General features: G+C 40.8%; 1 protein-coding gene across 1 annotated transcript in view; it reads left to right on the forward strand.

Annotated features, from left to right (window-relative positions):
• Positions 1 to 19,261, forward strand: part of LOC134662164 (katanin p60 ATPase-containing subunit A-like 1) — a 38,681-nt gene extending 19,420 nt beyond the window's left edge. Inside the window, exons 3-10 of the mRNA XM_063518434.1 lie at positions 10,003 to 10,132; positions 10,635 to 10,783; positions 11,388 to 11,549; positions 14,075 to 14,196; positions 14,676 to 14,855; positions 16,484 to 16,642; positions 18,411 to 18,634; positions 19,052 to 19,261. Coding sequence (XP_063374504.1) covers positions 10,003 to 10,132; positions 10,635 to 10,783; positions 11,388 to 11,549; positions 14,075 to 14,196; positions 14,676 to 14,855; positions 16,484 to 16,642; positions 18,411 to 18,634; positions 19,052 to 19,250 — 1,325 coding nt within the window. The 3' untranslated portion in view covers positions 19,251 to 19,261. The remainder of the gene's footprint in view (positions 1 to 10,002; positions 10,133 to 10,634; positions 10,784 to 11,387; positions 11,550 to 14,074; positions 14,197 to 14,675; positions 14,856 to 16,483; positions 16,643 to 18,410; positions 18,635 to 19,051) is intronic.
• The last annotated feature ends 8,398 nt before the right edge of the window (positions 19,262 to 27,659 follow it).

Raw genomic sequence — 27,659 nt, forward strand, 5'->3', positions numbered from 1 at the left:
AAAACAATATGTATATATTTACTTACTTTTTTATTCAGAATTTGAATCACATTAAAATGCAAGAGAGTAATGTGAATGATCTAGCACAGAACAAACGCAACCTTATCTCCGTCCGTTTTGAAATCCATTTGCGCAATTTCATTTAATCTCGTAACACAATCCGTATTGTAAACCACATCTTGGTGGCAAACAAACATACGAATCACTGGGCAAGGGCATAACGGTGGAAAAACCGAAACTTTGATCTTAATTAACATAAACTGCATTAACAGTTTGCGGTAATGAAATATGAATTTCAGTAATACGAGCATATAGAAGAACCCTGCGTTATACATATACATATTATGCTGTGTCAGACGTGTCCGTATAAGTATTTACTTATTTAGTAACCTGAGTTGAAAGAAAATAAGATAAACCTGCCTGGAATTCAGGATAGTTGCCTTGTTATTCTACCCAGCCTGTCTAGACCATTATTAAGCCATCTTGAATATCTTGGAGCCATTTTAGGTGTCATTAGCTTACAAAAGTTTCATTTTGTATGAAAACTGAACTGTTCAAAGCACGAACACAATAAAAGAATCAATTTTCAGCCATCAGTACCGGACGTGACGCGCAAAAGTCACTCCACTTATGCAAATGTAGTTCCACTCATTACGAATATTTGCCACTGAACAATCATGTATTATAATAAACGTGCATGTATTTGTCCCAAATAGTTTCGAACTTGAGCACGCGGTTTTGCTGCTCTAATATTCCATATTTCCTCCCCTGCTACATTCGCCCTACTTTATAAGGAAATACGTCATTGAGTTTACGTAGGTGGCTTGATTATAGGCTTCACGCCTATTCCATTAATTAGAAACTTTGATCTAAGTATGTTTTCATTGCTAATATACTAGCGCATCAGGATACATATTAAATTGAATCGTAAGTAAATAAAACATTAATCTACATTTTTGTCACTCCACTCCTCTTATTGTTGTAAACAAAATCCAGGATGTGTAAGAAACTGAAAACATTCTCAATCAAAAGCCACTAAACAAAAATACAAATCTAAATCGGTTTTTCCGTTTGTATTAGAAGATTTACGGACACTTATGTTAAATTTATTAAACCGCTTCTTGCGTCCGGTGTTAAAAATAAAATATAAGATTTAGTAAAGAAAGAAAAAGAAACCAGTATATTTAAAATAATGTTATGAAATCAGACGGATATAGGCAACTGCTAAGATGAATCTGACGACACTTTAGGTTTCGTGCAAAATGTAGTATGTACTCGGATAAAATTGGCGAGGAACGGAATTCTAAACGTATAGTCTAAAAAACCGGCCAAGTGCGAGTCGGACTCGCGCACGGAGGGTTCCGCACCATCAACAAAAAATAGAGCAAAACAAGCAAAAAAACGGTCACCCATCCATCCACCCACCCGCCCGACGTTGCTTAACTTCGGTCAAAAATCACGTTTGTTGTATGGGAGCCCCACTTAAATCTTTATTTTATTCTGTTTTTAGTATTTGTTGTTGACGTTGTTGTTATAGCGGCAACAGAAATCTGTGAAAATTTCAACTGTCTAGCAGTCACAGTTCGTGAGATACAGCCTGGTGACAGACGGACGGACGGACGGACGGACAGCGGAGTCTTAGTAATAGGGTCCCGTTTTTACCCTTTCGGTACGGAACCCTAAAAAAGGTTCTTGTTTATGCGGATATTTTCGAGCATGTTAGAGAAAAACCAAATAAGGTAGACGTTTCAGTGCTCGCCATAATGGAAAAATATATGACATACTGTAAGTACATAATGAGACAGTGGCGAGCACTCGGACGCCGACCGTACCATACCTACTTATGTTACTTATACACCCGAATCTCCCTCCGTCCACTGTTTAAAAACATGACTAAGCAGCTCTGCAGTCACAAACGCAACTAAAATATCCAAGTAATCCCATGAAATGCCTGCCATCCCATCCGCATGACTGAAAACCTCAATGAAAATGAATTTCCGGCTTTTGCCATTCACCGCCCGCTCGGCTGGCTGCGGTTCTTATGGAGATTGAATCAACCATAGCTAATTATCCATGCACGATTCCGACAGGCTAATAGTTCCGTTTGCATTCTGTGCATAAGGACTTGCAACGTTATGGTAATAGTGTCTTATTTATGCATTGGAGTTATAAACGGCTGCATAAGTTCTAGCACAGGTTACGAATGCAAACAAGTAACAGATGCAAGCAATAAAAGTGGATATTTTTTACATTTGTATCCTAAAACCTACATAATGTGTAGTCAGTCTACTTACTGCTACTTATTTCTGAGTACTTATGAACTGATTTTTTGGTTATAGAAAAATAGTATCAATGCGAATTGCGATAGCTTCGTTTGTGGCTCTTAGCTCATGCTTACCTTAAGATAATCAGTGGTGTGTCGCCAAAAAGCCATAGGCAAGATTTACCCTTGCCCCAAGAACTGTCCAAGTTTCCTTTAAAATAAAATAAAAATTGTTAAGTTTCAAAAAGATTAGGTACCTACTGTACTCGGTCAATAAGGCGATACTATATAGGTAGGTATTCAGTCTCTTAAGATAAGTTGTTTTAAAATTGTGAAGCCAATTGAAATACATTGCAGTTCTATAAACGACGAATGTGCTCACCTTACTACAGCAACAAAATGTGAAGCTGTTGTCCGTAGCTCGGTTACCTGGGCAAGTCTCATTAGTTATCTGCTCATAATTAAGTTCGTCCCACGCCTAACTTGAGCAAGATTACGACACAAATTATGCAGTGTCCGAAACTGCGCCGTTTGATATGTTTAGCGCACGTTGGCGTCACGATCACTTTACTGTCGTTAAATCAATCCGTTCGTGATGGGAATGGGAATAGGCTGCCTAGGCTTAAGTCTTGTCACATAGCAAAAACCTACTACAGCATGTACCATAGTATAAAATAAATATGGTAAATAATTACCTGTAATTACTCCTATCGACCTAAGGATAATGTTTTCAAGACTGACCAGTAATTGGCAGGACAAAAAGGTGGATTACCTTGTGCAAAGGAAGCTGATGAGTGTTTTTTGTTCACAATCACACAGTGCCAGGCTGCCAGGCTGGGCTGACAAGTCAACGAAGAAACCACGTCATGCTAGTTATATACTTACAAATAGCGACGTAGTTACTTTTCTAGTGTGTGAAGACCTTATATTAGGTACACTAAGTTCTCTGGATGTGCTTATCAAGGACTACATTATTTATACAATTACATAGTATCGCAATTTTCTTGCAAACGTCGGAATTCTGTACTTTCTGGTTTCAGAATTGGCGAATCAAGAAATATCCGGTTGCTATTAGTAGGTATTCGGCTAGGTTTTCGAATATTATTTTTTTATATTCGGCATTGCTTTTAAGTTTCAACACGTCAGAATAAGTCTCATCTCTAATGCGAAGGTACTTAACGGCGACGGAAACTTATCGACACGATATCGTGCAACGTGACATGATGTATTTAAAACTAAATGCCGATCGTGCTTCGATCGCGCTCGTGAGCTGACTGAAATGCATATGGATTGTGCGCGACCACCGCAGTTGACATGTGCATCATGGGCTGTTTGAAGTACATAATACCTTAGTGCTTAGAATAATAACGCAAAGAGGCCTAGCTAAGTAGCTAGGTATACATATAAGCTAAATTGTGAAAATTAGTACTAAACTCAAATATTTAAAATAAAAAACCACTTGTACAAATTTAAATTGCATTGATGAAACTTACCTTCAATCTACAACTAGGTAATACCAAGTATTTAAGCTCTACAAATCTAGTAGTCATATGAGCTGGCGCAAAATTTGTACTGAACTGTCAATAATCTCTTATAAAATCCGCTAGCTTTCGTGAATCAACCTATATGAATGCTTCCACAAGAATAAACAGACGACAAAATAGAATAACTATAATTTACTGGAGAATTGTGCACGCAGTCGAATGGTCGTAGCGCTAGCGACTTTGACTTACTAATGTATAAGACGACTCTAACATGAAAATATTGTAAGATGATGTCCTTTTCATTATTTCAAGTTAAAATAAACTTTAAAACTTAGATTACATAAGGTTTACATTTTCTTTCAAAATACTGACGTCGTTTTTCCACTAAAGCTCTGAAATCCGATTGAAGCTATCGAATGGAACGAATATAGACAAAACCAATTAAGTCTTCGCCTTTAAAGATCGTACGCACGTCATTCAGGTGGGCCATTCTATCGTTTAAACAACACGGCATTGTTCTTCGAAATTTGACAAAAAACAAGTTCATTCTATCATTCTGAAACCGAACCGAACTGAGCCGAACGACTGCCGGTACCGAAGACTGGGGGGGTCGTATGAAAATATGGTAGATAAAAGTAGGAGTAGGCATAATATTAGAAAAGACAGCACATTGTATCTAATCCCCCTACAGGAGGCTTGGATACCTCCTTATATACTACACAAGTAATCCGAGGACACTAGCCAATCGGCATCTTCTGTTCTGTGCCACAGAAGAAAGATATCACCGCTCCGAGAACAATTAAGAGGAGAAAGAAGTGTAATCTACCTTTTGGTTTGCTTTGTGAGCAAGGATTGCTATGATTTGTAACGGCCATGTTTAGTAAATTACTGTAAGGTGCCTTTCAATAAACACCCTCGTTAGCGACGATTGAAGAGGTAAATGTGCCATCTCATAAGGGGCCCACTGATTACCAGTCCGCCTGACGGTATCGGCCTGTCAGTTGTTCGGAGCTGTCAACTTTTTGTTCTAACTGACAGACCGATATCGTCCGGCGGACTGGTAATCAGTGGGCCCCTTTACATGATACTCCCCACCTTTCCCAATATATAACAAACTTCCTATCACATTATGTTCATTGTTCATCATCACCATCTCAATAAAAACACAATAGCGTGGAAGATTAGCCCAGGCCCTAGGTTGAAATGTTAATCGACTTTGACCTTCGATTGGGCGCGCGTAATGGGCGCATTATGTCAACCGCGGTAACAATGGACGGACAGGAAGGGAAAGGTTTGTCGTCTGTCTATTTAAGGTGAGCAGGGCTGCCTTTCCTGTGTACAAAGACACCTAGTTCCAGGGCATACTACAAAAAGAATCGTTTTCTAGGAGAGAGTACAGCAATCATCATTTAGGGTTAAAATTCCGCTCGGGCTATATATGTAGGTAGTTTTTAAATTTTCCATTAAGCCCCCTACAATAAAGTGTTAAATTATGTACTGATTCCAAGCCAGTCTTAGATCTGCTTCACGCACGCTTAATATTGATTATTTAACACTAATTGCCTAGAGTCTGTGCGGAAAGAGAAGAGTCGTGGAATGTATGGGGCCCAATACATTTCACGACTTTTCTCATTCCGAACAGACTCTAAGTATATGTATAGTTGTATACTATGTATTAAATTGTTCGGTCATATAGCAATCAACGAAAATAGCTACTAATGCTATGACAATAGGCGATCTGTCCAATCAATCTGTTTTCCATTAACCATTAGTAACAAGCGACTATTATTTGAATACGTACAAATCACAACCCTGCCCTACCCGTTCTACTAAACACAAAGTAACAAAAGCGATATGATACAAAAGGGCTTTGTGAAGCAGCCTTGAATTTCGGGAACTTGCCGATAGTTTGTTGACCCGCACTGTTATCTTACCCGTATACATTTTTGGTTTTACTCCGTTTTTTGTACCTCACCTCACGACGGACCTTGGTATTCTTCAGTATCATTTCGGAACACGAACTGGGTTGTTGAGGGAATTCTGAGAATGTTTTGTGATTGGTTCGCCTTCCATTTTCCGTAAGCGGTCTACCAGAAGCCTAATAAGTAATAACTCGAAAACCGTGCAACTTTTACTGGTCATGTTAGGCTGGTTATTAGGTTCCTCTTGAGTTGTGACGTGATAGTTCTGGGACACCCTGTATAGGTAGGCTTAAGACTTCTTTTTGCAATACTTCGCTCGCCATAAAGCTTTTTGATTACATTTGGAAGTGAAATTTTACTTTAACTTTTTACCAGGCTAAGGGATATTTCCCTACAAACGGCACTTCAAACATGTGTTCTACTTTCGATGAGTAAGTCTGACATTCGATTGTCATTTTTGAAATGTCAGCCTGGTAAAGGGTTAAAGTGTTTGCTGAAATCGTACACGCTGTACATGTCTGTCTGTAGTCACTGTAACGTATAAAAAGTTCATGGACGCATTTAATTATTTTTAACAAGTAGACGTTAAATTGATTGCGATGCAAGGTCAATGACGCGCCGGTACTGTCGCGGTAAAAAACTTAATGTTCTCTATACGTATTTGTAGCACTGAAAAACAAATACTACAAAAATTTGTATAATTTGCAATTCCTGCCTTAGAAGCAGGTAATGTATGAAAGAAGTTATGTCAACGTGTAATTTAAGCTTAACTACAAAGTTCCAAACACAATCGGAACTACAAAAACCGGCCAAGTGCGAGTCGGACTCGCGCACGAAGGGTACCATTACGCAAAAAACGCCAAAAAATCACGTTTGTTGTATGGGAGCCGCACTTAAATATTTATTTTATTCTGTTTTCACAACAGAAATACATCATCTGTGAAAATTTCAACTGCCTAGCTATTAGGGTTCATGAGATACAGCCTGGTGGCAGACAGACGAAGAGCGAAGTCTTAGTAATAGGGTCCCGTTTTTACCCTTTGAGTACGGAACCCTAAAAACTGTCATTGTATGCTACGTCAAAGTTAATAAGCCCGAAGACTGGTTAAGATAAAAATCGAGGTAAAGGGACCAAGACGTTGACTTCATAATTAAAACGCTTATGAAGCCAAAAACCTGATGTTAATAAAAACAGTTATGCAATAGTTTTATGTCACTTTCAATTTTGTTGGCACAGGCTCTCAAACGAGGCGGGGTAATCGGCCGTGACGGACAGATGAAATCGACTTTCCCATTTGCATTATAATCGTTATTAAATGATCCATGTTGTACGTTCAATACTGCTATTGGAGAACGATAGCGGCTCTTCGCTTGACCACATTCCCATTTTGAAGCTTTACTAGAAATTTGGTGTTATACTATTTAACAGAAGAGCGTAGTTACAGAAGCACAGGTTTATTAACGACATTCTGTACTTAGCTGTCGATATTTTTGTATACATTCGGTGCTAACTCTTGTAAAACAAATGTGAACAACACCGTGACATGACCTTTAAAAATTGCCTTTATGCCACATGGATGTATGGATAACCAACTTTTGGCCTTAGCCTGCATTCAGACTTGCAATTTCAACATAAACAAAACATTTCCTTTAATGGAAGCACAATTGCTTCGCCGCAACCTGAACAATGCAATACGCTCGGTGTTACATATCTTGCGCCCGGGCTTGCTCTCCGCAAACTCACAATCATCTCTTTCTATACATCGCTTAACAACAGCAGAGTGAAAGGGACAGAATTTAGAATGTAGCAACTAGCAACCCTTCTCCAGTCGAACTGCATTATCAGAACAATCGGATCAGTTATTAAAGGCATATTTGTCACAGCTTTTAGCCAGGCTGCCTTTCACTAGCCTAGATACGAAGACTCGGGAAACGTACCCGCCCACGTAATTTTGATGAATGGTTTGTGTATTTACGTGTTTTGGAGAAGGTTAACTACACGTTTTCACACTTGAGTGTACACGTGTTTGCCGTAGACACACGCAAGAGCACGGAAAAGGTGAACCTACGCTTTTTTACTGAGATACAACATAACTTCACTCGGTCTTGATGAAAATTATTTACAAACCAATAATTTCGTACTTTCACTTCGTAGTTTCGACAATCACAATTAAGAAATCAATCAAATTACAGACTTCAATATGAAATATTACGGTCTAATGATAGATATAATAACACAAGTGCCAATTTACTAAAGAAGAAGAAGATAGATAGTCAAATGGCGAGAGGTCGGCGAACGGTAGAGCACTTGATATACTTACACAAATAATACCGTGTCATTTTTTCTAAACACCAAAAATCACGGTGCATTAATATCATCCATACAAACTTCGCGGTCCTTTTGTCATATTGTGAGAAAAAGTTTAAGCAAATAATTTGGAATTGGAACTGTCTCACGCTTGTCTCCGTAGCGGTTATTAGCTTCGATGTTTGTGCGTGAGTGGCGGGAGGAAATGTCAGGTCAGCGTCATTACGGGGAAATGACATTTACTTGATTTGGAACACGGTCAAGAAAGTGTTTTGACAATAAATACGTTTAAATTGGACGGACTGGCGATGGCGGGCTGATGTTCTAAACCTCAACTGATGAAATATACCAATATATCTTTAAACTAATTGGGAAATTTTAACAATATCGTCCAACCCGCAGAATATCTAGGTACCTTGTAGACTATTATAATCGTAAATGTAAGTGTATAGAGTATAATAATTAAATTCATTCTTAATAAAAACATGTTATAAATAAAAAGTAGCTAATTTACGCTTCGACGTGGAATAAACCGCGAAAGTTCCTGTATCTTCGTGAGTTTCGTGACTCACAAAATTCTGAGAAACCCTTGTAACTCTCACCAACGGAACAGCGGAAATTCCCACTTCCAAAATTAAAACATATTAATATTTTAATTAATTAACTACCTAATTTTGGGCTACCTGCAACATGACTTGCAAAAACTACAACAATGAATTCTAATTAAGCGTAACATCCAAAAATCTACAAGTCACCCGTGAAACATTACGAGAAAAGCTCCATTAGAATCCAAACGGCCGGTAATACCCCTAAACACAAGGTCGTGTAGGTATGTATCCGAATTCGTGCACAGTTATTAGATCGAGAAGAACTGTACCGGCATAGTTCTTTTGTTTTGGCTATTAGTGTTTACCGTAAGTTCGACGCAGAACGAATCGGTCCGCGGGGGGCCGTTTAACTGTACTTGTGCCGGGATCGATCTGGTTCTAACAGCTTAGCTATAGATTAAAAAACAATTTACTTTATTGATTTTTGATTTGAATATAATAAATCCTTGTCCTTCCAGGGTTTTGTCTCTATCTTTAGTGCTTAACTTCTTAGCTTAGCAATGAATGCAATAAACATGAGCATAAGAACAAAATGCAATAAACATGAAGATTTATTTGCTTTTGATGTTAGAAGGAAAATATGCACACAGATAGTTAATTACCTGGATTAAGTAGAGTTCAAAAGCGGATTTTCTTTCCAACTCAAAGTTGTGTGTCATTTTCTGTGTTAGTTTATTACTCCGCCCGTATCAATATCGACATGTAATTCTACCTTACTGTTGCTAGCTCATCTATACGGACGTAAACTATCTCAAATTACGATAAGATAATGATGAAACAGATATAGTGATTGTTCTAGCACAAACCACGATGTTCACATGAAATATAGGGCCCTTGTTGTAGCGCATCGATAAATGATAACTTAATTACGTTACTGATAACGACGCGACGCCTACGCATTACGCATCAGAGCACCTGATTACAGCATAACAGAAGCTGTGTTATGAAATAATACATAAACAAATATATCTAATGGATTTTACATGGACACATAATAAATGCTAAAGTTGAACGATCTATTTCTTATACATAAATGATGAATAAATAAAATGTCAGGCCACATGTCTTATTTCTAGTAGTTCTGTTGTTGTTTGGTACATCAATATGCGTATATTTTTTGGGAAAAGTATAACTATGGTAGAGATAGGGATTCACGCGAATATGTACTTCTTATTTTTATCTATCTGCATTCTGCATGAAGTGAAATTTAACATGTAGTGTTTGAAGTAAAAACTGAAATCATTGTAACAAGTGAAGTCCTGTGTAACATCCAGAATCGTTCGAAATAAGAGGTGCTTAAAAAATATGTAACAAAGGCGGTTTGAAAGCTATTTTATATTGATTGTCAAGGCGTTTCTACAGGCGATAAGTCTCCACTTATAAGTTACCCAGACCCTCACGTTTGCCATTGTCGCAGATTACGATGACTTCCCGACGCGGGACCAGATGTGGGGCCCGGCGCCGCACGAGCTCGACCCTGACATATGGCCGCCGCCGCCGGACCGGGACCCCAACGCCTGGCCCCCGCCCACCAGCGTCGAACACAAGTCAGTATCTGTACACCCTAATAATTATCGAGATATCGAGAGGAGTTCATAAATCATGACTCCTATCTCCTAAACGAAATTATTCCCAACTTGCAGATTTTCTAGGGATTTTGGCGTGTTCATGACTACCATAAAAACTACCAAAGTTTTCATCTACCTCTTGGGCTTGATGCTTCGGTCACTTATTCGCCCTTTTTGGATACGCTTTGTTATAATAGGACGTTCAAGTGTGGCGATATCAAAATCTTATAATAAAACCAAGTAATGCGATTATTTTTGCCATAATCAATATGTTTGACAAGTTAAACTTCTTCTCATTTCGACCTCATCACCATAAATTATCTATGTACAGTCACGCTCCGTGATTGTTACGCCATTTAAGGTTCTAGCTGAATTGGACATTCCATAGCATAAGTATGGAACAACCAATTTAGCCAGGACCCTAAATGGCGTAACGATCCCGTGTGGTGACTGTACTAACTTCAAAGCTCGTCTGTTCCAGAGGTCCTCCCCCCCTGCGCTCGGCGCGAAACAACCCCCGCACCGCTCCCACCAAGAAAACAACCGGCAAGCAAGCAACCACGTCGCAACGCAAAACTTCAGATGTACGGAATCCTAAGCTAGCGGCCAACAAGAATCACAGTCACAGTGGTAAGTCATGACAGTTATGCTGATGTCTCTTTAATCCCTTTATACAAGCCAAGATACCATTAGTTGGAGGCCACCACGTCACCACGCAAGACCTCAGTCGTGCTGAACCCTAAGCTCGCGGCCAATAAAATTCTTGAAATATTACAATACCGCAAACAGCACTCAAATTGCTGAGTTGCTGACCGTTTCTAAAATGATATACTTTATGTAATGTTGCATTACACTCCAGAAGTCGGCGTTTAGCTAGCATTGCAGTCTAAGATCAATAAACTGCTACTTTGTTTAAACATGGTCCTTCTAAACTAAACCATACAAAGATTGATACGATGGACCGCCGCTGATAGGAGTCAATGATTACTCTCCATAGCAGAAGAGGAATCATTGATTCCAGTACTCCAGTAGCACTGTCAGTTTTTAAAGGTCATATAAATAGGTAGAAACTTTACTTATACACACGGTTGCCTATTGTTGCACCGCGATGACGTAAAAAATCCATAACAGCTTTATTGATCGTCTATTGTTACAAGTGTTACAACATAATGTTGGACTATTCAAACTTTAATTTAAACTACAGTTAACGATACAAAATATCTTCTATACACAGCAAGATCAAAAGAGTCGAATAGCAAAGAGGCCGCGGGCGGCAAAGACAAGCAGGACCGCGACAACAACAACGGCGACACAGACGACGAGAAACACAACAAGGAGGACGAGCGGCGGTTCGAGCCGGCCGCGGCCTGCGACGGGGACCTCGTGGACATGCTCGGTGAGTCTCCATATACAACACACACACACACACACACACACACACACACACACACAAGCAGGACCGCGACAACAACAACGGCGACACAGACGACGAGAAACACAACAAGGAGGACGAGCGGCGGTTCGAGCCGGCCGCGGCCTGCGACGGGGACCTCGTGGACATGCTCGGTGAGTCTCCATATACAACACACACACACACACACACACACACACACACACACAAGCAGGACCGCGACAACAACAACGGCGACACAGACGACGAGAAACACAACAAGGAGGACGAGCGGCGGTTCGAGCCGGCCGCGGCCTGCGACGGGGACCTCGTGGACATGCTCGGTGAGTCTCCATATACAACACACACACACACACACACACACACACACACACACAAGCAGGACCGCGACAACAACAACGGCGACACAGACGACGAGAAACACAACAAGGAGGACGAGCGGCGGTTCGAGCCGGCCGCGGCCTGCGACGGGGACCTCGTGGACATGCTCGGTGAGTCTCCATATACAACACACACACACACACACACACACACACACACACAAGCAGGACCGCGACAACAACAACGGCGACACAGACGACGAGAAACACAACAAGGAGGACGAGCGGCGGTTCGAGCCGGCCGCGGCCTGCGACGGCGACCTCGTGGACATGCTCGGTGAGTCTCCATATACAACACACACACACACACACACACACACACACACACACAAGCAGGACCGCGACAACAACAACGGCGACACAGACGACGAGAAACACAACAAGGAGGACGAGCGGCGGTTCGAGCCGGCCGCGGCCTGCGACGGGGACCTCGTGGACATGCTCGGTGAGTCTCCATATACAACACACACACACACACACACACACACACACACACACACACAAGCAGGACCGCGACAACAACAACGGCGACACAGACGACGAGAAACACAACAAGGAGGACGAGCGGCGGTTCGAGCCGGCCGCGGCCTGCGACGGGGACCTCGTGGACATGCTCGGTGAGTCTCCATATACAACACACACACACACACACACACACACACACACAAGCAGGACCGCGACAACAACAACGGCGACACAGACGACGAGAAACACAACAAGGAGGACGAGCGGCGGTTCGAGCCGGCCGCGGCCTGCGACGGCGACCTCGTGGACATGCTCGGTGAGTCTCCATATACAACACACACACACACACACACACACACACACACACACACACAAGCAGGACCGCGACAACAACAACGGCGACACAGACGACGAGAAACACAACAAGGAGGACGAGCGGCGGTTCGAGCCGGCCGCGGCCTGCGACGGGGACCTCGTGGACATGCTCGGTGAGTCTCCATATACAACACACACACACACACACACACACACACACACACACACACACACACACAAGCAGGACCGCGACAACAACAACGGCGACACAGACGACGAGAAACACAACAAGGAGGACGAGCGGCGGTTCGAGCCGGCCGCGGCCTGCGACGGCGACCTCGTGGACATGCTGGGTGAGCAGATATACTTACCTCTTAATCGGCCAATCCTAAACCTTATTGCGACGAGATTAGGTCCACCAATATATGGCATATCACTGATTATCACTAGTTAACAGGACACTTTGCTGGAACAAGAGGCAGTCAGTCTTCAAGAGTTTATGTCGTGCCTATTTATCCGTAACAACATTCCTGGCTTTACATTACCAACTAAACTAGACTTACAGATCTCCTATGGGGGCACTTATTTAAAAACCAAATTTCTGGATGAAGTCTGTTTGAAATCCTGACACTAATCAAATGGAAAATATCGAGGACAATCGGAATAAAAATACAGCGAAGAATACGGCATTCCACCTACTCATTTATTCTGATAATTTTCAATCAAAAATATACTTACTCAATTGGCATTTGTTATACACTATTTCTTTGCAATACAGTCTACGATCGAACTTTGTGTTAACTGGTTTTTGCTCCGATATAAATAACGCAGACCCTCCACATGTACTTAATACCTCTTGAATAACGTATATTCAAGTGCGCTGGTTCAAGTGGGCTTAGACTAAGCCTTTGAGTCCTCTCACGATTGCATCTGGAAGCAGTTAACATTGGACCACACAAGGCGGTTCCAGGAACTGAGGCCTTTTAGATGTTTTTTGTGTATTAAATTGCGTGACTGAATTCTGTGTGTAAATTTTCAAGATATTCTTCAAGACCAAGACCCAGAACATGTTCATCGTCGGTAGTTAAAAGATTGGCCTTTTTCATTAGACTAGGCGCCAATTGTTACAATCCTTTGCCAAGTCAGTATGCAAATCTGGGAAAACATCCAAAACAGTATTGTTTTCACTGTTGTCAATCACGGATTTTAAATGTGGATGTGTAGGTTTTTATTTTCTAGCGTAGAGCCAAATCAGCTTGAACCCTAAGTGGTTTAACAATTATAAACCGTGACCGTACAAAGCTTTATCTAAGTCATCTTTGTGTCTAACACAGTCGTTGTAATTTCCAGAGCGGGATATAGTACAAAAGAACCCCAACATCCGGTGGGACGACATCGCGGATTTATCAGAGGCCAAGCGGTTGTTGGAGGAGGCCGTAGTCTTGCCAATGTGGATGCCCGACTTCTTCAAGGTACGTTTAAAAGTGTCGTCTGAAGTTATTTATTATGTGTTAATGAAGTGTTTAATATCAAGTTTTTCTTAGGCTATGATAACTCGTAAAGTGCTTCAGTCTTTTATGGAGTCTCAAAATCGTAAACGGTGCCTCCGTCGGTGGATTAAAGAGCAGACCATTTTTTTCTACGTTACTGCTCCTTAATCCACCAATGGTACCGGCATCTGACGTTCATGGGGCTTAGAGATACAACTTTTATTTAACTATACCTGGCCCGGGATCAATTTACACATTAAACAAACAAAAGCCATTTTCTCATTGGCACCCAGTTCTGTTGACTTTTACCGGTTTCTTCTAGAATGTTTGTTACAAGAAGCGCCTTAAAAAATCTTGTACCTAAACTCTTTTAGGGATCAACAGCTTGAGTAAGCAAAGACAACAATCGCCCAATCCCAGGTCCCGGTCCCGGTCCTAGTGTTAAACATAACTGTTTCCAGGGCATCCGACGGCCTTGGAAAGGCGTGCTGATGGTGGGTCCGCCGGGCACGGGCAAGACCATGCTCGCTAAGGCCGTGGCCACCGAGTGCGGGACCACATTCTTCAACGTTTCATCCTCCACGCTCACCTCCAAGTACCGCGGCGAGTCCGAGAAGCTTGTGCGGCTGCTCTTTGAAATGGTAACTACTTGTAACAGACCGTGAGAGACACGCTTATGGCTCCCATGCACGAAGGAAAGAGACGTTTCATCCTCCACGCTCACCTCCAAGTACCGCGGCGAGTCCGAGAAGCTCGTGCGGCTGCTCTTTGAAATGGTAACTACTTATAACAGACCGTGAGAGACACGCTTATGGCTCCCATGCACGAAGGAAAGAGACGTTTCATCCTCCACGCTCACCTCCAAGTACCGCGGCGAGTCCGAGAAGCTCGTGCGGCTGCTCTTTGAAATGGTAACTACTTGTAACAGACCGTGAGAGACACGCTTATGGCTCCCATGCACGAAGGAAAGAGACGTTTCATCCTCCACGCTCACCTCCAAGTACCGCGGCGAGTCCGAGAAGCTCGTGCGGCTGCTCTTTGAAATGGTAACTATATGTAACCGTAAGGGACACGCTTATGACTTGTGCACGAAGGAAAGAGACAAGACCATGCTGGCCAACGCGGTCACGGAGTGCTGGAGAACGTTCTTCAACGTGTCCTCGTCCACAGTGACATCTTAGAAAATAGTTTACCATGTGTATGTACTAGCATAGACTAGGAATCCTCTAGACGGAGTTTAGAGCAATTATTTCATGAAACCGATGCTGCCAAAAATACGGGGGTGCGGGGGGACGAGGTGAGCGAATCCCGTGCCGTGATTGGTCAGTTCAAAGACACGGACCAAGCACGGCACGGGATTGACTCGAAGATGGAGTATAACTACCGTATATAGTGGCAGAGGGGGTAGCGGTACTATGCTCAGTCTAGAAGATGTCTTGTTTGTGTGTACTAGTAACGAGTTAAACACTCTCTCGGTAATTACTTCATCTTTCTTTTCGATTTCTTCAATAAAACCATTCAGTTTGGAGCTCACATTGATTACTTGTGCTGTTGCGTGCGTTGCAACGTAGCTTACGTTAAAAACCAGAACCACTCACACAACTAATGTCAGTTAGTGTGTTTTTCGTTTCATACTAGGGTTTAGATGTCCTATGTCCTTCCTGTCTTCGAATGGACATAGTAGTTCCACCACAAGAAATTTACTTAATAATTCTTAACGCAACATTATTATCAAAGTCTTATTATAAACAAATTGTTAACTAAGGTCAACCGAGGTAAATGCGTCATTTAAAGATTTATTCTAAAGGGAACATTTTAGAACTATTGCAACCCTCTCTGTTTAAAGTGTGGTCACTGAACTGTTAATGCAGACAGCTATAATAGTTATAATATGTTGCGTTTCGAAGATATCTGGGCTTTTTCTAAAATAAATATCGAAAACCCGATTCTTTCAAATCTGGACGTTCTTGGGCTCATTCTACTCAGAATCGACAGCACTCTCCATCCTACCATTAAAAAAAGATGTCCCAAAATTTTATATGAAAATTGTACATTCCACTACGTCACGTTACACATACAAGTGAAAATTTTTCTCATACTAAAAACGTGACGTAATGGAATGGACATTTTGGGACATCTTTTTTTAACGATTCTGATTTGAAAGAATCGGGTTTTCGATATTTATTTTAGAAAAAGCCCATCTTCAAATGACGCATTTACCACAAGAGACGCATTTACCTCTCGGTTGACCTTACCTATTATATTGTAGGCGCGGTTCTACGCGCCGAGCACTATCTTCATAGACGAGATCGACTCCCTCTGCTCGCGGCGCGGCTCCGACAGCGAGCACGAGGCGTCGCGTCGCGTCAAGTCGGAGCTGCTCGTGCAGATGGACGGGCTCGGCTCCGCCACGGACGAACCACACAAGGTAAACCAACGGTCGAATGGTGAGAGGCTCACTATGCTCGTGGTGAGTTTCCGACAGCGAGCACGAGGCGTCGCGTCGCGTCAAGTCGGAGCTGCTCGTGCAGATGGACGGGCTCGGCTCCGCCACGGACGAACCACACAAGGTAAACCAACGGTCGAATGGTGAGAGGCTCACTATGCTCGTGGTGAGTTTCCGACAGCGAGCACGAGGCGTCGCGTCGCGTCAAGTCGGAGCTGCTCGTGCAGATGGACGGGCTCGGCTCCGCCACGGACGAACCACACAAGGTAAACCAACGGTCGAATGGTGAGAGGCTCACTATGCTCGTGGTGAGTTTCCGACAGCGAGCACGAGGCGTCGCGTCGCGTCAAGTCGGAGCTGCTCGTGCAGATGGACGGGCTCGGCTCCGCCACGGACGAACCACACAAGGTAAACCAACGGTCGAATGGTGAGAGGCTCACTATGCTCGTGGTGAGTTTCCGACAGCGAGCACGAGGCGTCGCGTCGCGTCAAGTCGGAGCTGCTCGTGCAGATGGACGGGCTCGGCTCCGCCACGGACGAACCACACAAGGTAAACCAACGGTCGAATGGTGAGAGGCTCACTATGCTCGTGGTGAGTTTCCGACAGCGAGCACGAGGCGTCGCGTCGCGTCAAGTCGGAGCTGCTCGTGCAGATGGACGGGCTCGGCTCCGCCACGGACGAACCACACAAGGTAAACCAACGGTCGAATGGTGAGAGGCTCACTATGCTCGTGGTGAGTTTCCGACAGCGAGCACGAGGCGTCGCGTCGCGTCAAGTCGGAGCTGCTCGTGCAGATGGACGGGCTCGGCTCCGCCACGGACGAACCACACAAGGTAAACTAACAGAGCAACAGTCGAATGGTTCAATCTTAATAGATGAATTGGACTCAGTATGCGAGGTAGAAGCATCGCGTGAAATCAGAGTTACTGGTTCAGCTGGCTCTGAATGAACCCCGCATGGTAAACCAACGGTCGAATGGTGAGATCTTCTAGTTAAGGCTCAGTATGCTCGTGGGGAGTTTCGGACAGCGAGCACGAGGCGTCGCGTCGCGTCAAGTCGGAGCTACTCGTGCAGATGGACGGGCTCGGCTCCGCCACGGACGAACCACACAAGGTAAACCAAGGGTCGAATGGTGAGAGGCTCACTATGCTCGTGGTGAGTTTCCGACAGCGAGCACGAGGCGTCGCGTCAGAGTCAGAGTTGCTGGTGACTCAGAAGGTAAACTACCGAGTATTCGCTAGGTGCACGACTGGTGCTGCCCTCATTTTGGCAGACTTTCTACGTTAAATCTTATGGAGTAAAATTAGTTCAAGCGGCTGCCGCTAGTACTAATGTCAGACATTCCATAAGATTACCTGTGTTTGTGACGATCAGCGCCACTTCCCCCTCCACCGACTGCGCACCTTGCCAATAACTGAATAGGTATAAACATTAGAACAAAAGAGTTCGATCCACAATGCTCGCTATAATGCTCGGAAAATGAACATCAACAAGCATCGTGACGCGTTAAGTCGGAGTGCAGATGGACAGGATTGGCTGGGTTCCGACACGGATAAGGTAAACCACTTTTCAGACGGACAGACTTGAACATAAACATCAGAATGAGATTCTCTTAGAAAAGTTTCACTAACTATTCTCATTTAAAGGCTCGGGCGGCGAGCATGAAATATCGAGATGCGTCGGGGACGCAAAATTTGAAAACAGGGGTCAAATCAAAAACCTCACTTGAAATATTTTCACCTTTTCCAGGTGGTGATGGTCCTGGCAGCCACCAATTTCCCCTGGGACATCGACGAGGCGCTGCGGCGGCGGCTCGAGAAGCGCATCTACATCCCGCTGCCCACGCAGGAAGGCCGCGAGGCGCTGCTCGCCATCAACCTCAAGGAGGTCAAGCTCGACCCCGGCGTAGACCTCGCCGGCATCGCCAAGAAGCTGGAGGGGTACTCCGGGGCGGACATCACTAATGTGTGCAGGTCTGTAGCTAGCTAGTTATTTAGTTGTCGAATAAGTTGTATAAAATGGTCACATACTGGACACAATACCATTCTTCTCAATTTGACCGTAACATTTGGTGCCATTCTGATCACAATTCAATTTCATGATGATATTCTGAGAGAACTCTTCAAATGAAGGCACGGTGAGCTTACCTTATCTTCTGGAGCGATGCAATGCAACATCATCTCGTGCGCGAGATAAGCTTTTTAATACAGTTCTCTCTTTAATCTAATTAATACAGACGGATTTTTATACTAACTTGTGCATTCTCGAAAAACACTATCTGATAAAGTCAAAATACTAATGAAAACTATTCAATGATGTCATGTTAGACTGTCTGTGAAGACGGTCCTTTTTGTTAAAAACAACATAAACCGAGTGTGTTTTAATTACAGAGACGCGTCTATGATGTCGATGCGGCGCAAGATCGCCGGGCTGAAGCCGGAGCAGATCAAGCAGCTCGCCAAGGAGGAGCTCGACCTGCCCGTCACCAAGGCGGACTTCGTGGACGCGCTGCGCAAGTGCAACAAGTCCGTCTCCAAGGGGGACATACAGAAGTACTTGTCGTGGATGGCCGAGTTCGGCTCCTCTTGATCGTTGGTCTGAACACGGACGTTGCTCGTATGTGAGCGTGTGGGGTTGCTGTTGCGACACTGATAAAACTAGATACTAAATCGCAAAAAAAATTGACACTTATTGGTGACTGTGCTTCTCATTTACATATTATTGCAATGTCATCGGATTTACGATAGTATTCTAAATTTAAACTGAATCAGATACCGCGAAGTGGTTCAAATATGTACAAACATAGGTGTGTATTTATGTAGTGAAGCTGGAAAAGTGTGTAAAAATGCAAAAGTTCTAAACTCTAAAAAAGTTCGACAGCTGCAGGCATATGATGACTGGCATTATCCACGCGATAAAATAATCTTCACTTTTTAACACCATTGAAAGATACAGAGACATACTGTACAGGTCTATTCACGAAAGCTGGCACGAATGGAATGAACGAACCTAATTATATATCTGTCATTGTGTGACTGACACACGTGTCGATATACAGCCAGTGTCACAATTTTATTGGTTAAGATCGGTTTTCCTAGGATAGCGGTGCCGTCATATAGCGGCCGTCTCCATACTAAATAATACGGCTAGATATGGATGTCGTAGTATTTGTATGGAGACGGCCGCTATATGACGGCACCGCTTTCGGAGGAAACCAAAGGTTTAATCTGATACACACATACATATTTCCATTCACTCATTCATTCCGTTCGTGCCATCTTTCAATAATCGACCTGTAATTATCACGCTGCCATGTATACCATCTCGAAAATTGAATAAATAAATTTAGGACAACACATAAAAAATCTGAAAATTAGATTTATCATGATATTTTTTTAGAGCTTGATATTTGTATCAGTGTCGCAAAAACAGCTAGTTTGAATCATATGGGCACCATGCGTCGACAGTTCCATTTGTAGTCAGTTCTGAGTATTTTAATCACCAAATTTTATTGTACATGTTTTAGTGCAAGAAATTACTGTTCTGGTCGCGTGCATGTAATGCGTGTATAGTGTATATTTCAATCAAAACTTACAACAAATTAGTAACTTCTGGTACTGAAACCGATTTGACTAAAACAGAAATATGTAAAATCAACCGACAAAATGTGTGATAATTTGGGTATACGGAATTGACACATAGAGGGCGAAATATAATGAAATTATCCACTACTGTTAGTAAGTTAGGGCCCTCGGAACCCCACAGAAATATTCCGTTACTGTTTTAAATCGTTATTTAATTGCAAAAATAAATGAAGAGTGAATGACCTTATGCCTTATTAACTCATAGACGTGTAAGCTATCGGAGCAACATTAGGAATGTTTCAGTATTAATAAAACAAGTATAACATTTTATAGTGGCATATCGAAATTGTTTAATAATAAGTGTCAGTGAAATGTAGGAATCAATTATCAAGAGGAAAACATTCCGATTTGAAATTAATATAATTTATAGGCTCTAACCTAAAAAAGTGTATAATAAATTTGGCATTTTAACCTTTAAAAAGATACACTATTTTTTCAATATAAACCCATAGTTTTACATAGCACAAACTGTAATGAAATAGAAGTGTACAAAACATTTTAAAAACGAGTTCTATGACCACAGTATAGATCTGCAGGTTTTGTACATCCAGTGACCGCCTAGCCATAGCGAGCGGCTTGCCTCCAACTTTGTAAAAAACGTCACATTTAGACATATACAAAATGCAATCAATTTAACAAAAACCGATGCGTGCTTCTTATTATTAATTTGAAACATATATTGGCGAGTACGCATCAGTTTCTTTCAAAAACGAAACATCTTGGGATAAATCTGTTACTTTATTGTTTTAGAGCAGTGATCTTTGTACTTATTTAGGTTAAATTCGAGATTTGTTTATTGTTAAGAAATAATTATATGCCATAACTAATTTATGTGTACATTGTGTACTTTTTATAGATTTATATTGAAAAATAAATAAATCTAAACGTTATTTTGATAAGTATGAATTATATATTTGGCATTTATTCATAATTTAGCTCAACTAAAATCTAGAATTGTGTTTTGAGTTTTTTTTATAGAAGATTGTGAATACCTTTATAGCCTGTATGACCAAAAAAATGGTTGTTTTGTACATAAACACAACAGGAACTTCCCGCGACCACCGCATGCATGTGCCTAATGCTTTTAATATCTATGACATGTTTTTTTATGGAAATAAATTTAAATTCCTTAATAAAACGCAATAGGAAAACTAAATTCTAACAATAACGGCGATTATTATCGTTTAAAATTTGCTACAAAAAATATCTCGAAATTAATTGTATTTTGTGTTCAACCTTAGGTTGCTAGTTTAAGAATATGATTGTTATTACCTCTAAGATCTCTTACATAATATAATAGTAATAATATTCTTGAGCTTGTAAAGCCTAAACGTTCATGTAACTAATTATTAGTGGTCCTCTAACTATAAAAATATCATACTTACGATGTAATAACTTGTATAGTAAATCGTTCACGGCAATCATTGTGAGAGTGATAGATGTTACCCCAGTACAATACACAAACTTAAACTAGTATGGGATACTGTATGTGTCAATAGAAAAAATAATTTACAGCCTTCACTCTGACCATGTTGATACAGTCAGCAGCAGAAGTTGCCAAGCGGGCCAGGTGTTCAAAATGATCTTGACGCGATTGTTATAAGATAAGAACGTGTAAAGGTAATTTTGAACACCTCTGCTGCTTAGCAACTACTGCTGCTGACTGTACACATGCTTGTATTATATGACACTAATCAGAATATTAATTTCTGTCAAACTCGACAGCATTATTTTAATGCTAAATATGGAGTTCAACGAGTATTCTAAATCTCATTTGACAAGTTAGGGGGCCCAAGATCTATTTTTACAACCTTGTTAATAAATCTTGCGTTAAAAATAGATAAAATAAAACCATTTTAATAATGATCTTATTTTGTTTTACTTTAGATTCTAAAATATACTTGAGGTGTTCCATTTAGAATGGAATTTAGCTGTTATTTCGGACGCAATATCTCGGCCGTGGGAGTAATCAAAAGGAAGTGTTACTTTTTCCTAAATTTAGTATCCTGAATATAAGTAACTTTATTTAGAAATGGGCAATAGTTTACTTAGCAGCCTACTTTAGAATCCTACATGCGATTCCATTTTATTTTCAAGTGCACGTCAGACTACTCAGCCTTACTCCTAATGAACTCCGCCGGGCTAGCACATCAAGCACATGATTGACGCGACAGTTTTCAGGCTTTATATATGTCACCGTAAGATTGTGAACCCGTTAGTTTATAATCTAACGTAGGTTAGGTTAGATTATAATCTCCCTACAGTCAGTTTATAATGTAACTAGCGAGATTATAATCTGACGAGTGTTTACAATTTTACGGTGACATATATATATATATATTATACTACTCTTTGCTTTAGGGTATGCGCGCACGGGCAACTTAGTCGCCAGGCGACTTATGTCTCTTACGACAACACACAGCAACACGACTTTTTTCTACGCAGTCATCAACATGGATTTCGAAGAGACGGCTGTGGTTGTTGCACTCGTATTAAAAAAAACCGATGAAAACGTCGAAAAAATCAATATTGGGTGCATCCATTATGACTATGTTGTTTAAGTTAAATAAAGGATTCTACTTAATAAATAATTATTACAAAATATATAGATGTCTCCATTCCACTTCTTCAATTAGCCTACTATTGTCGATTATCATCTTCTACGACCGGCATTTTACTTAGTATTGAATGCGGGCGCGTATCCATACACGTACACATACAAGCTCTCGCCGCGGCGGTCGAGTGGCATCTGGCCCACAGATTATTAATATGTAGATCTGGCCGGCCGGCGACTTATTTGTCGCCCGTGCGCGCACTAGCATTTAAACCAATAGGGAAGGAGACAGTTGCGTCGCGGGCTTGTCTCCGAACCAATGACGTATAAAAGAGTGGACTCGGCATATTGTTCTATACATGCAATCAGTTATACAAATACCAAGCATTTCGATGCAGAATAAGTAAAAATTATGTTGTCACTTTCTAACCAATAAATTTTCCCTTATGTGGAAAAGGATAACAATACTTCAGTGCGTTCTGGTATGGCAACATTTTTCATTTGATGGTCACGTGACATACCTACTGTGGCCGGTCCGCCATATTCAGTTCACGTTTTCCAAGGTACATGAAGCGTCAAAGTGTTCTGTTATTAAAATAAAATATTGGATATTCGGAAATTTTGCGAATATTTCTGTTTAATAATGTGGTGTAGTGGCGAAAGACAAGAAAGGACATAATCCCTAAGTGCAGTTTTGTTGGATGTGGCTCAAGAAAAAAGGAAAACCGGAAAAGTTTGTCGTTGCACCGGTATGTTTACATTTTAACTGAAATATTTGTTATTTCATAGATGACTGCCTTGTTATGGTGTGTATTTAGTTAATAACTAGCCAATAAATATTATTTGCGATATATTGGAATAAATTAAGGATTTATTTTCGATATTTTCGTACTATAGAAATTAGTACATTTGACAGTTAGTGATGTGCTTTTATATCGAATTTAAGAAAAGTTTGGGGAAGAATCTTAACATGTATTTGAAAGATTTTGTATGTAAATTTATATTTTCAATTAATTAGCAAAAATTGGACCAATCTCATTTTACGACGGACGGTATCCCTTCGCGCCTACTTTTTTCAAATTTGCCGCCTTTTTCTACTGAAAAGATCTGGTTGACCAAGTATATATGTATATAATTAAAACCTGTATCCTGAAAGCGGTTGTACTGAGGGAAAGTAAGTAATCATATATTATATAATATTTTTGTTTTTTCAGGTTACCGAAATCTGAACTGAATGTACGAGAAAAAAATGGTTAGAAACTATTGGAACAGAAAATATAAGGCAAAACACAAACTCTTGCTGATGAAAAGTGTAATTCAAACCACAGACTACATATATACAGACGCTGCTATCCCATACATTCAAATGTGACCGCCTAAAAGCGCACCATTACCAGATGGCGTCACTGAAAAAGCACTGTTGCCTATCATGGATACAAGATGGCGCTGTGTCACATCCAAATCATAGAATTCCTAACGACATCTATACGTCTTCATTGAAAGTTAGTAGACATATGTCGTTGCCAACGATTAGAAGTAATCAACAGATGTCGCTTTATAGCGTATTGAATAAATCATGAATCTAGTTTAAAACTGGATCAAGCATGAGGGGTGGAAGGAAATGACCGAACAGGATAGTCTTATGTATCTTTCAGTATGAGTAAAGAGAGTTCGGGCACTTAAGGAGTACAGGGAGGGAAGGGAGAGGCAGGGTACAGAGAAATAGCGTAGCCAAACGGTATAACCATAAAGTAATTTCGGAAAACGATACTGTGGTGATGATAATATTTATATATTATAAGAATGCTACATAAGTCTTGCCGAAACTATTTAAACCGGCTGAAAATAAATACCTGTCATAATAATTTTGCGCATGCTACCATTGGTGCATGGCAAAAGGATTAGACATTACTACTGGCGTAAGTCCGTCTATATGCCACCATGCCACTGGTACTTGAGCGTTTCTTTATATTTTTTTAATCCAATTGCTCAAAAAGTTTAGTTTTTGTAGCTGCAAATCGTGCGTAAAGTTTGATTTTTTTACACTAGTGCTAAAAAGTAATCTGATTGATACATTTTAAATAAATGAGTATTATGCGAGACCCGCTTATAAATGACCCACCTGAACAACGCGCGATTGGGCATAAAGGAGTATTATTCGAGACCCAATAGTATTACTTGAACAACGCGCGACAGAATGAAGCTGACGTTCGTACAATACACTTTATACACTTAATATAAATGTAATTAATTAGATATATATCAATATAATGAAATAACAAAAGATTCATGTTTTTTTACATATAGCTGGTCAACCAAATCTTGTCAGTAAAATAAAGGCGCGAAATTCAAATTTTCTATGGGACGATATCCTTTCGCGCCTACATTTTTCAAATTTGCCGCCTTTTTCTACTGTCAAGATCTGGTTGACCATGTATAATTATATGTTCTGAAAATTAATTTTATTAATTTGAATAATACAATTTCTCTTCAATTGGCATAATGCTGACAACAGTGACAACAGAATCCACATTGAAAAAAATGGCAATTAAAAGTAAAACTTTTTTTATTCCCTTCCCGCCTTTTTTATTCAACATTTAAAGTGATTTATGTTTGTAAGTAATTGCCAAGAAAGCATAAGTTATTAAATAAAAATGAGTGATTCAGACGATTTTGGAGTTAATTTAACGCCACCAGATATCAAAGCAAAGGCATCCGTTGTAAGTGACAGGGCTATAACCGCGAAAATCGAATTTTGCAAATTGCGGGCATTTTTCTCTGTCACTCTAATTACGCCTGCATTGGAGTAAAAGAGAAAGATCCCCGCAATTTGCGAATTTCGGTTTTGGCGGTAGCCCCCCTATATTTCCGGAAAAATCGAAAGCTCGGTACTCGTGCAAAATGACATACTTCTCGCACTTATATCGAAAACTACTATTTTTTGCCATTTTTTATATTGTGATCTTTTTTGCCACTTTTGTGTTATTTGTACTCAAATTCACGAGCTCTTTCGATCCTAATGAGATAAAATACCTCAATTCATGCTCAATTCACTCTTATCGTGCCTTCTAAAAATTTACGATACAAGTTGCATTGCAATAACTATAAAAAAGTAACTGATTTGACTAGTACGAAAATACCCTATTGTAACAATACGATGCGACGTTGTCGAGTTAAACTGCGGGCTTAGCACGGGCGTATCATATTGCACGTGGTATGATACGTTGTCTTCTAACGTTATTGGTAAATTTGTCATATCGCTGAGCATGGCCCCGAGCTACGATAAGCCTACCACGTCGATATTGAATAAAGTTATCGACTATCATACGATAGTGACCACGACTGTCTATGCGTAGAGCTTATGAAAAATCTATTCAATGGCTGCCCTTATTCATATGTCGGACGTGTGTCGGACATAGTTTGAACATGAATAGTCAATTTTATTACTACACTTCCAAATTGAAAAGTGTTTAAATGAGTGACAGCTTTATACAAATTGACCTACATTATAACATGCACGGATAATCGTGTTTGACAATTGAGTCAATTGACAATAATTTGACATTGACAAGCATCGCGTACGCGCGTGATCAGTGAAAATATCAGAATACAAACCAAGTTGAAGAAAAATACTGATTTGCTGTGAAATCTAAAGAAAATGCCACGCATAATGTAAGTTTCTCTAAAAACCAATAATTTATTTACAGAAAAAGTTATAATTCGTTTGATCATAACTGATTTTGTCATGAATATGTTTTTCAGTCGATGCATTAACGCAGAAGAAAATGCTAGCAAAATATATAACTCAGCATCCCCTGTTCGCCTACAGGGAGTACAGGGAGGACCATGAGCCTCTCGGAAGCCAGAGATAAGTGCAGTGCTGCATACAAGTTCTATGAGAGCACGATCCGTACAGATCAGTGGCAGCAGGCATGGAAGTCGGTAAGTACTATGCTAATAATTAATACAGATCAACCTCATCTCAAACTAAGCAAAGTTTGTAGTATGGACACAAGAAACATCCATAACTTAGCATTACTTAAAACATTCAGTGCCAGCGCGAGCTACGCGCTACGAGTGTAGCCGATAACACGGGAAAAACCGTATGTAGCAAAAAGCGCCTACGAACAGTGAACTCCCCTAGTGAGTCGCTGGCAGTTAATGTGTTAATGTTTGTTGTTTATCTTGTTGATATTAGCCCAAATCCAGTTTCTAACTACCGTTGCAGGTAGGGTCATCAAGTCATCACTGAATACAATTTAGCTGTTAAATGTGTCAATTATCTATAAATTCTATTTTTATTGTCAGACTTGTCGTTAATTGAGCTGCAAAGTTAGAAAAATCAATGTGGCAGCAACCCAGGCTCCGCTAGCAGTGAGCGGTAACTCAACCAATTACCGGGAGAACTGGCTTGTCTAAAATGGATCCAGAAGAATCAAGGATTGGAGATGTAAGTACACCTTTCTTAAACTAAAATCATGAAGAGTTTATTGTGCCATTTAAAACTATTGACACTGATCTTCTACTATGACTATGTTTTACTAAGTGACAAAAGTTTGTTAAAAACTGTTCTATGACTACTATAATTGCATGAAGTTGTCATGGCAACAATGGATGTTGTAAAAGTTGATCCAACTGTAGATTAATTACCTAACTAGAAAGTTCTAGTTTGTTATACTTGTTTTTGGTAAACTAGAGTTAACAACATTGAAAGATACACTACTAAACTACCAATTGACATTTTTTTCACACTGCAGAAAAAGGTCATAATGATTGTAACAACAATTAAAAACTTTGGAA

This window comes from Cydia amplana, chromosome 1, assembly GCF_948474715.1.
Source record: "Cydia amplana chromosome 1, ilCydAmpl1.1, whole genome shotgun sequence".
Classification (NCBI taxonomy): Eukaryota; Metazoa; Arthropoda; class Insecta; order Lepidoptera; family Tortricidae; genus Cydia; species Cydia amplana.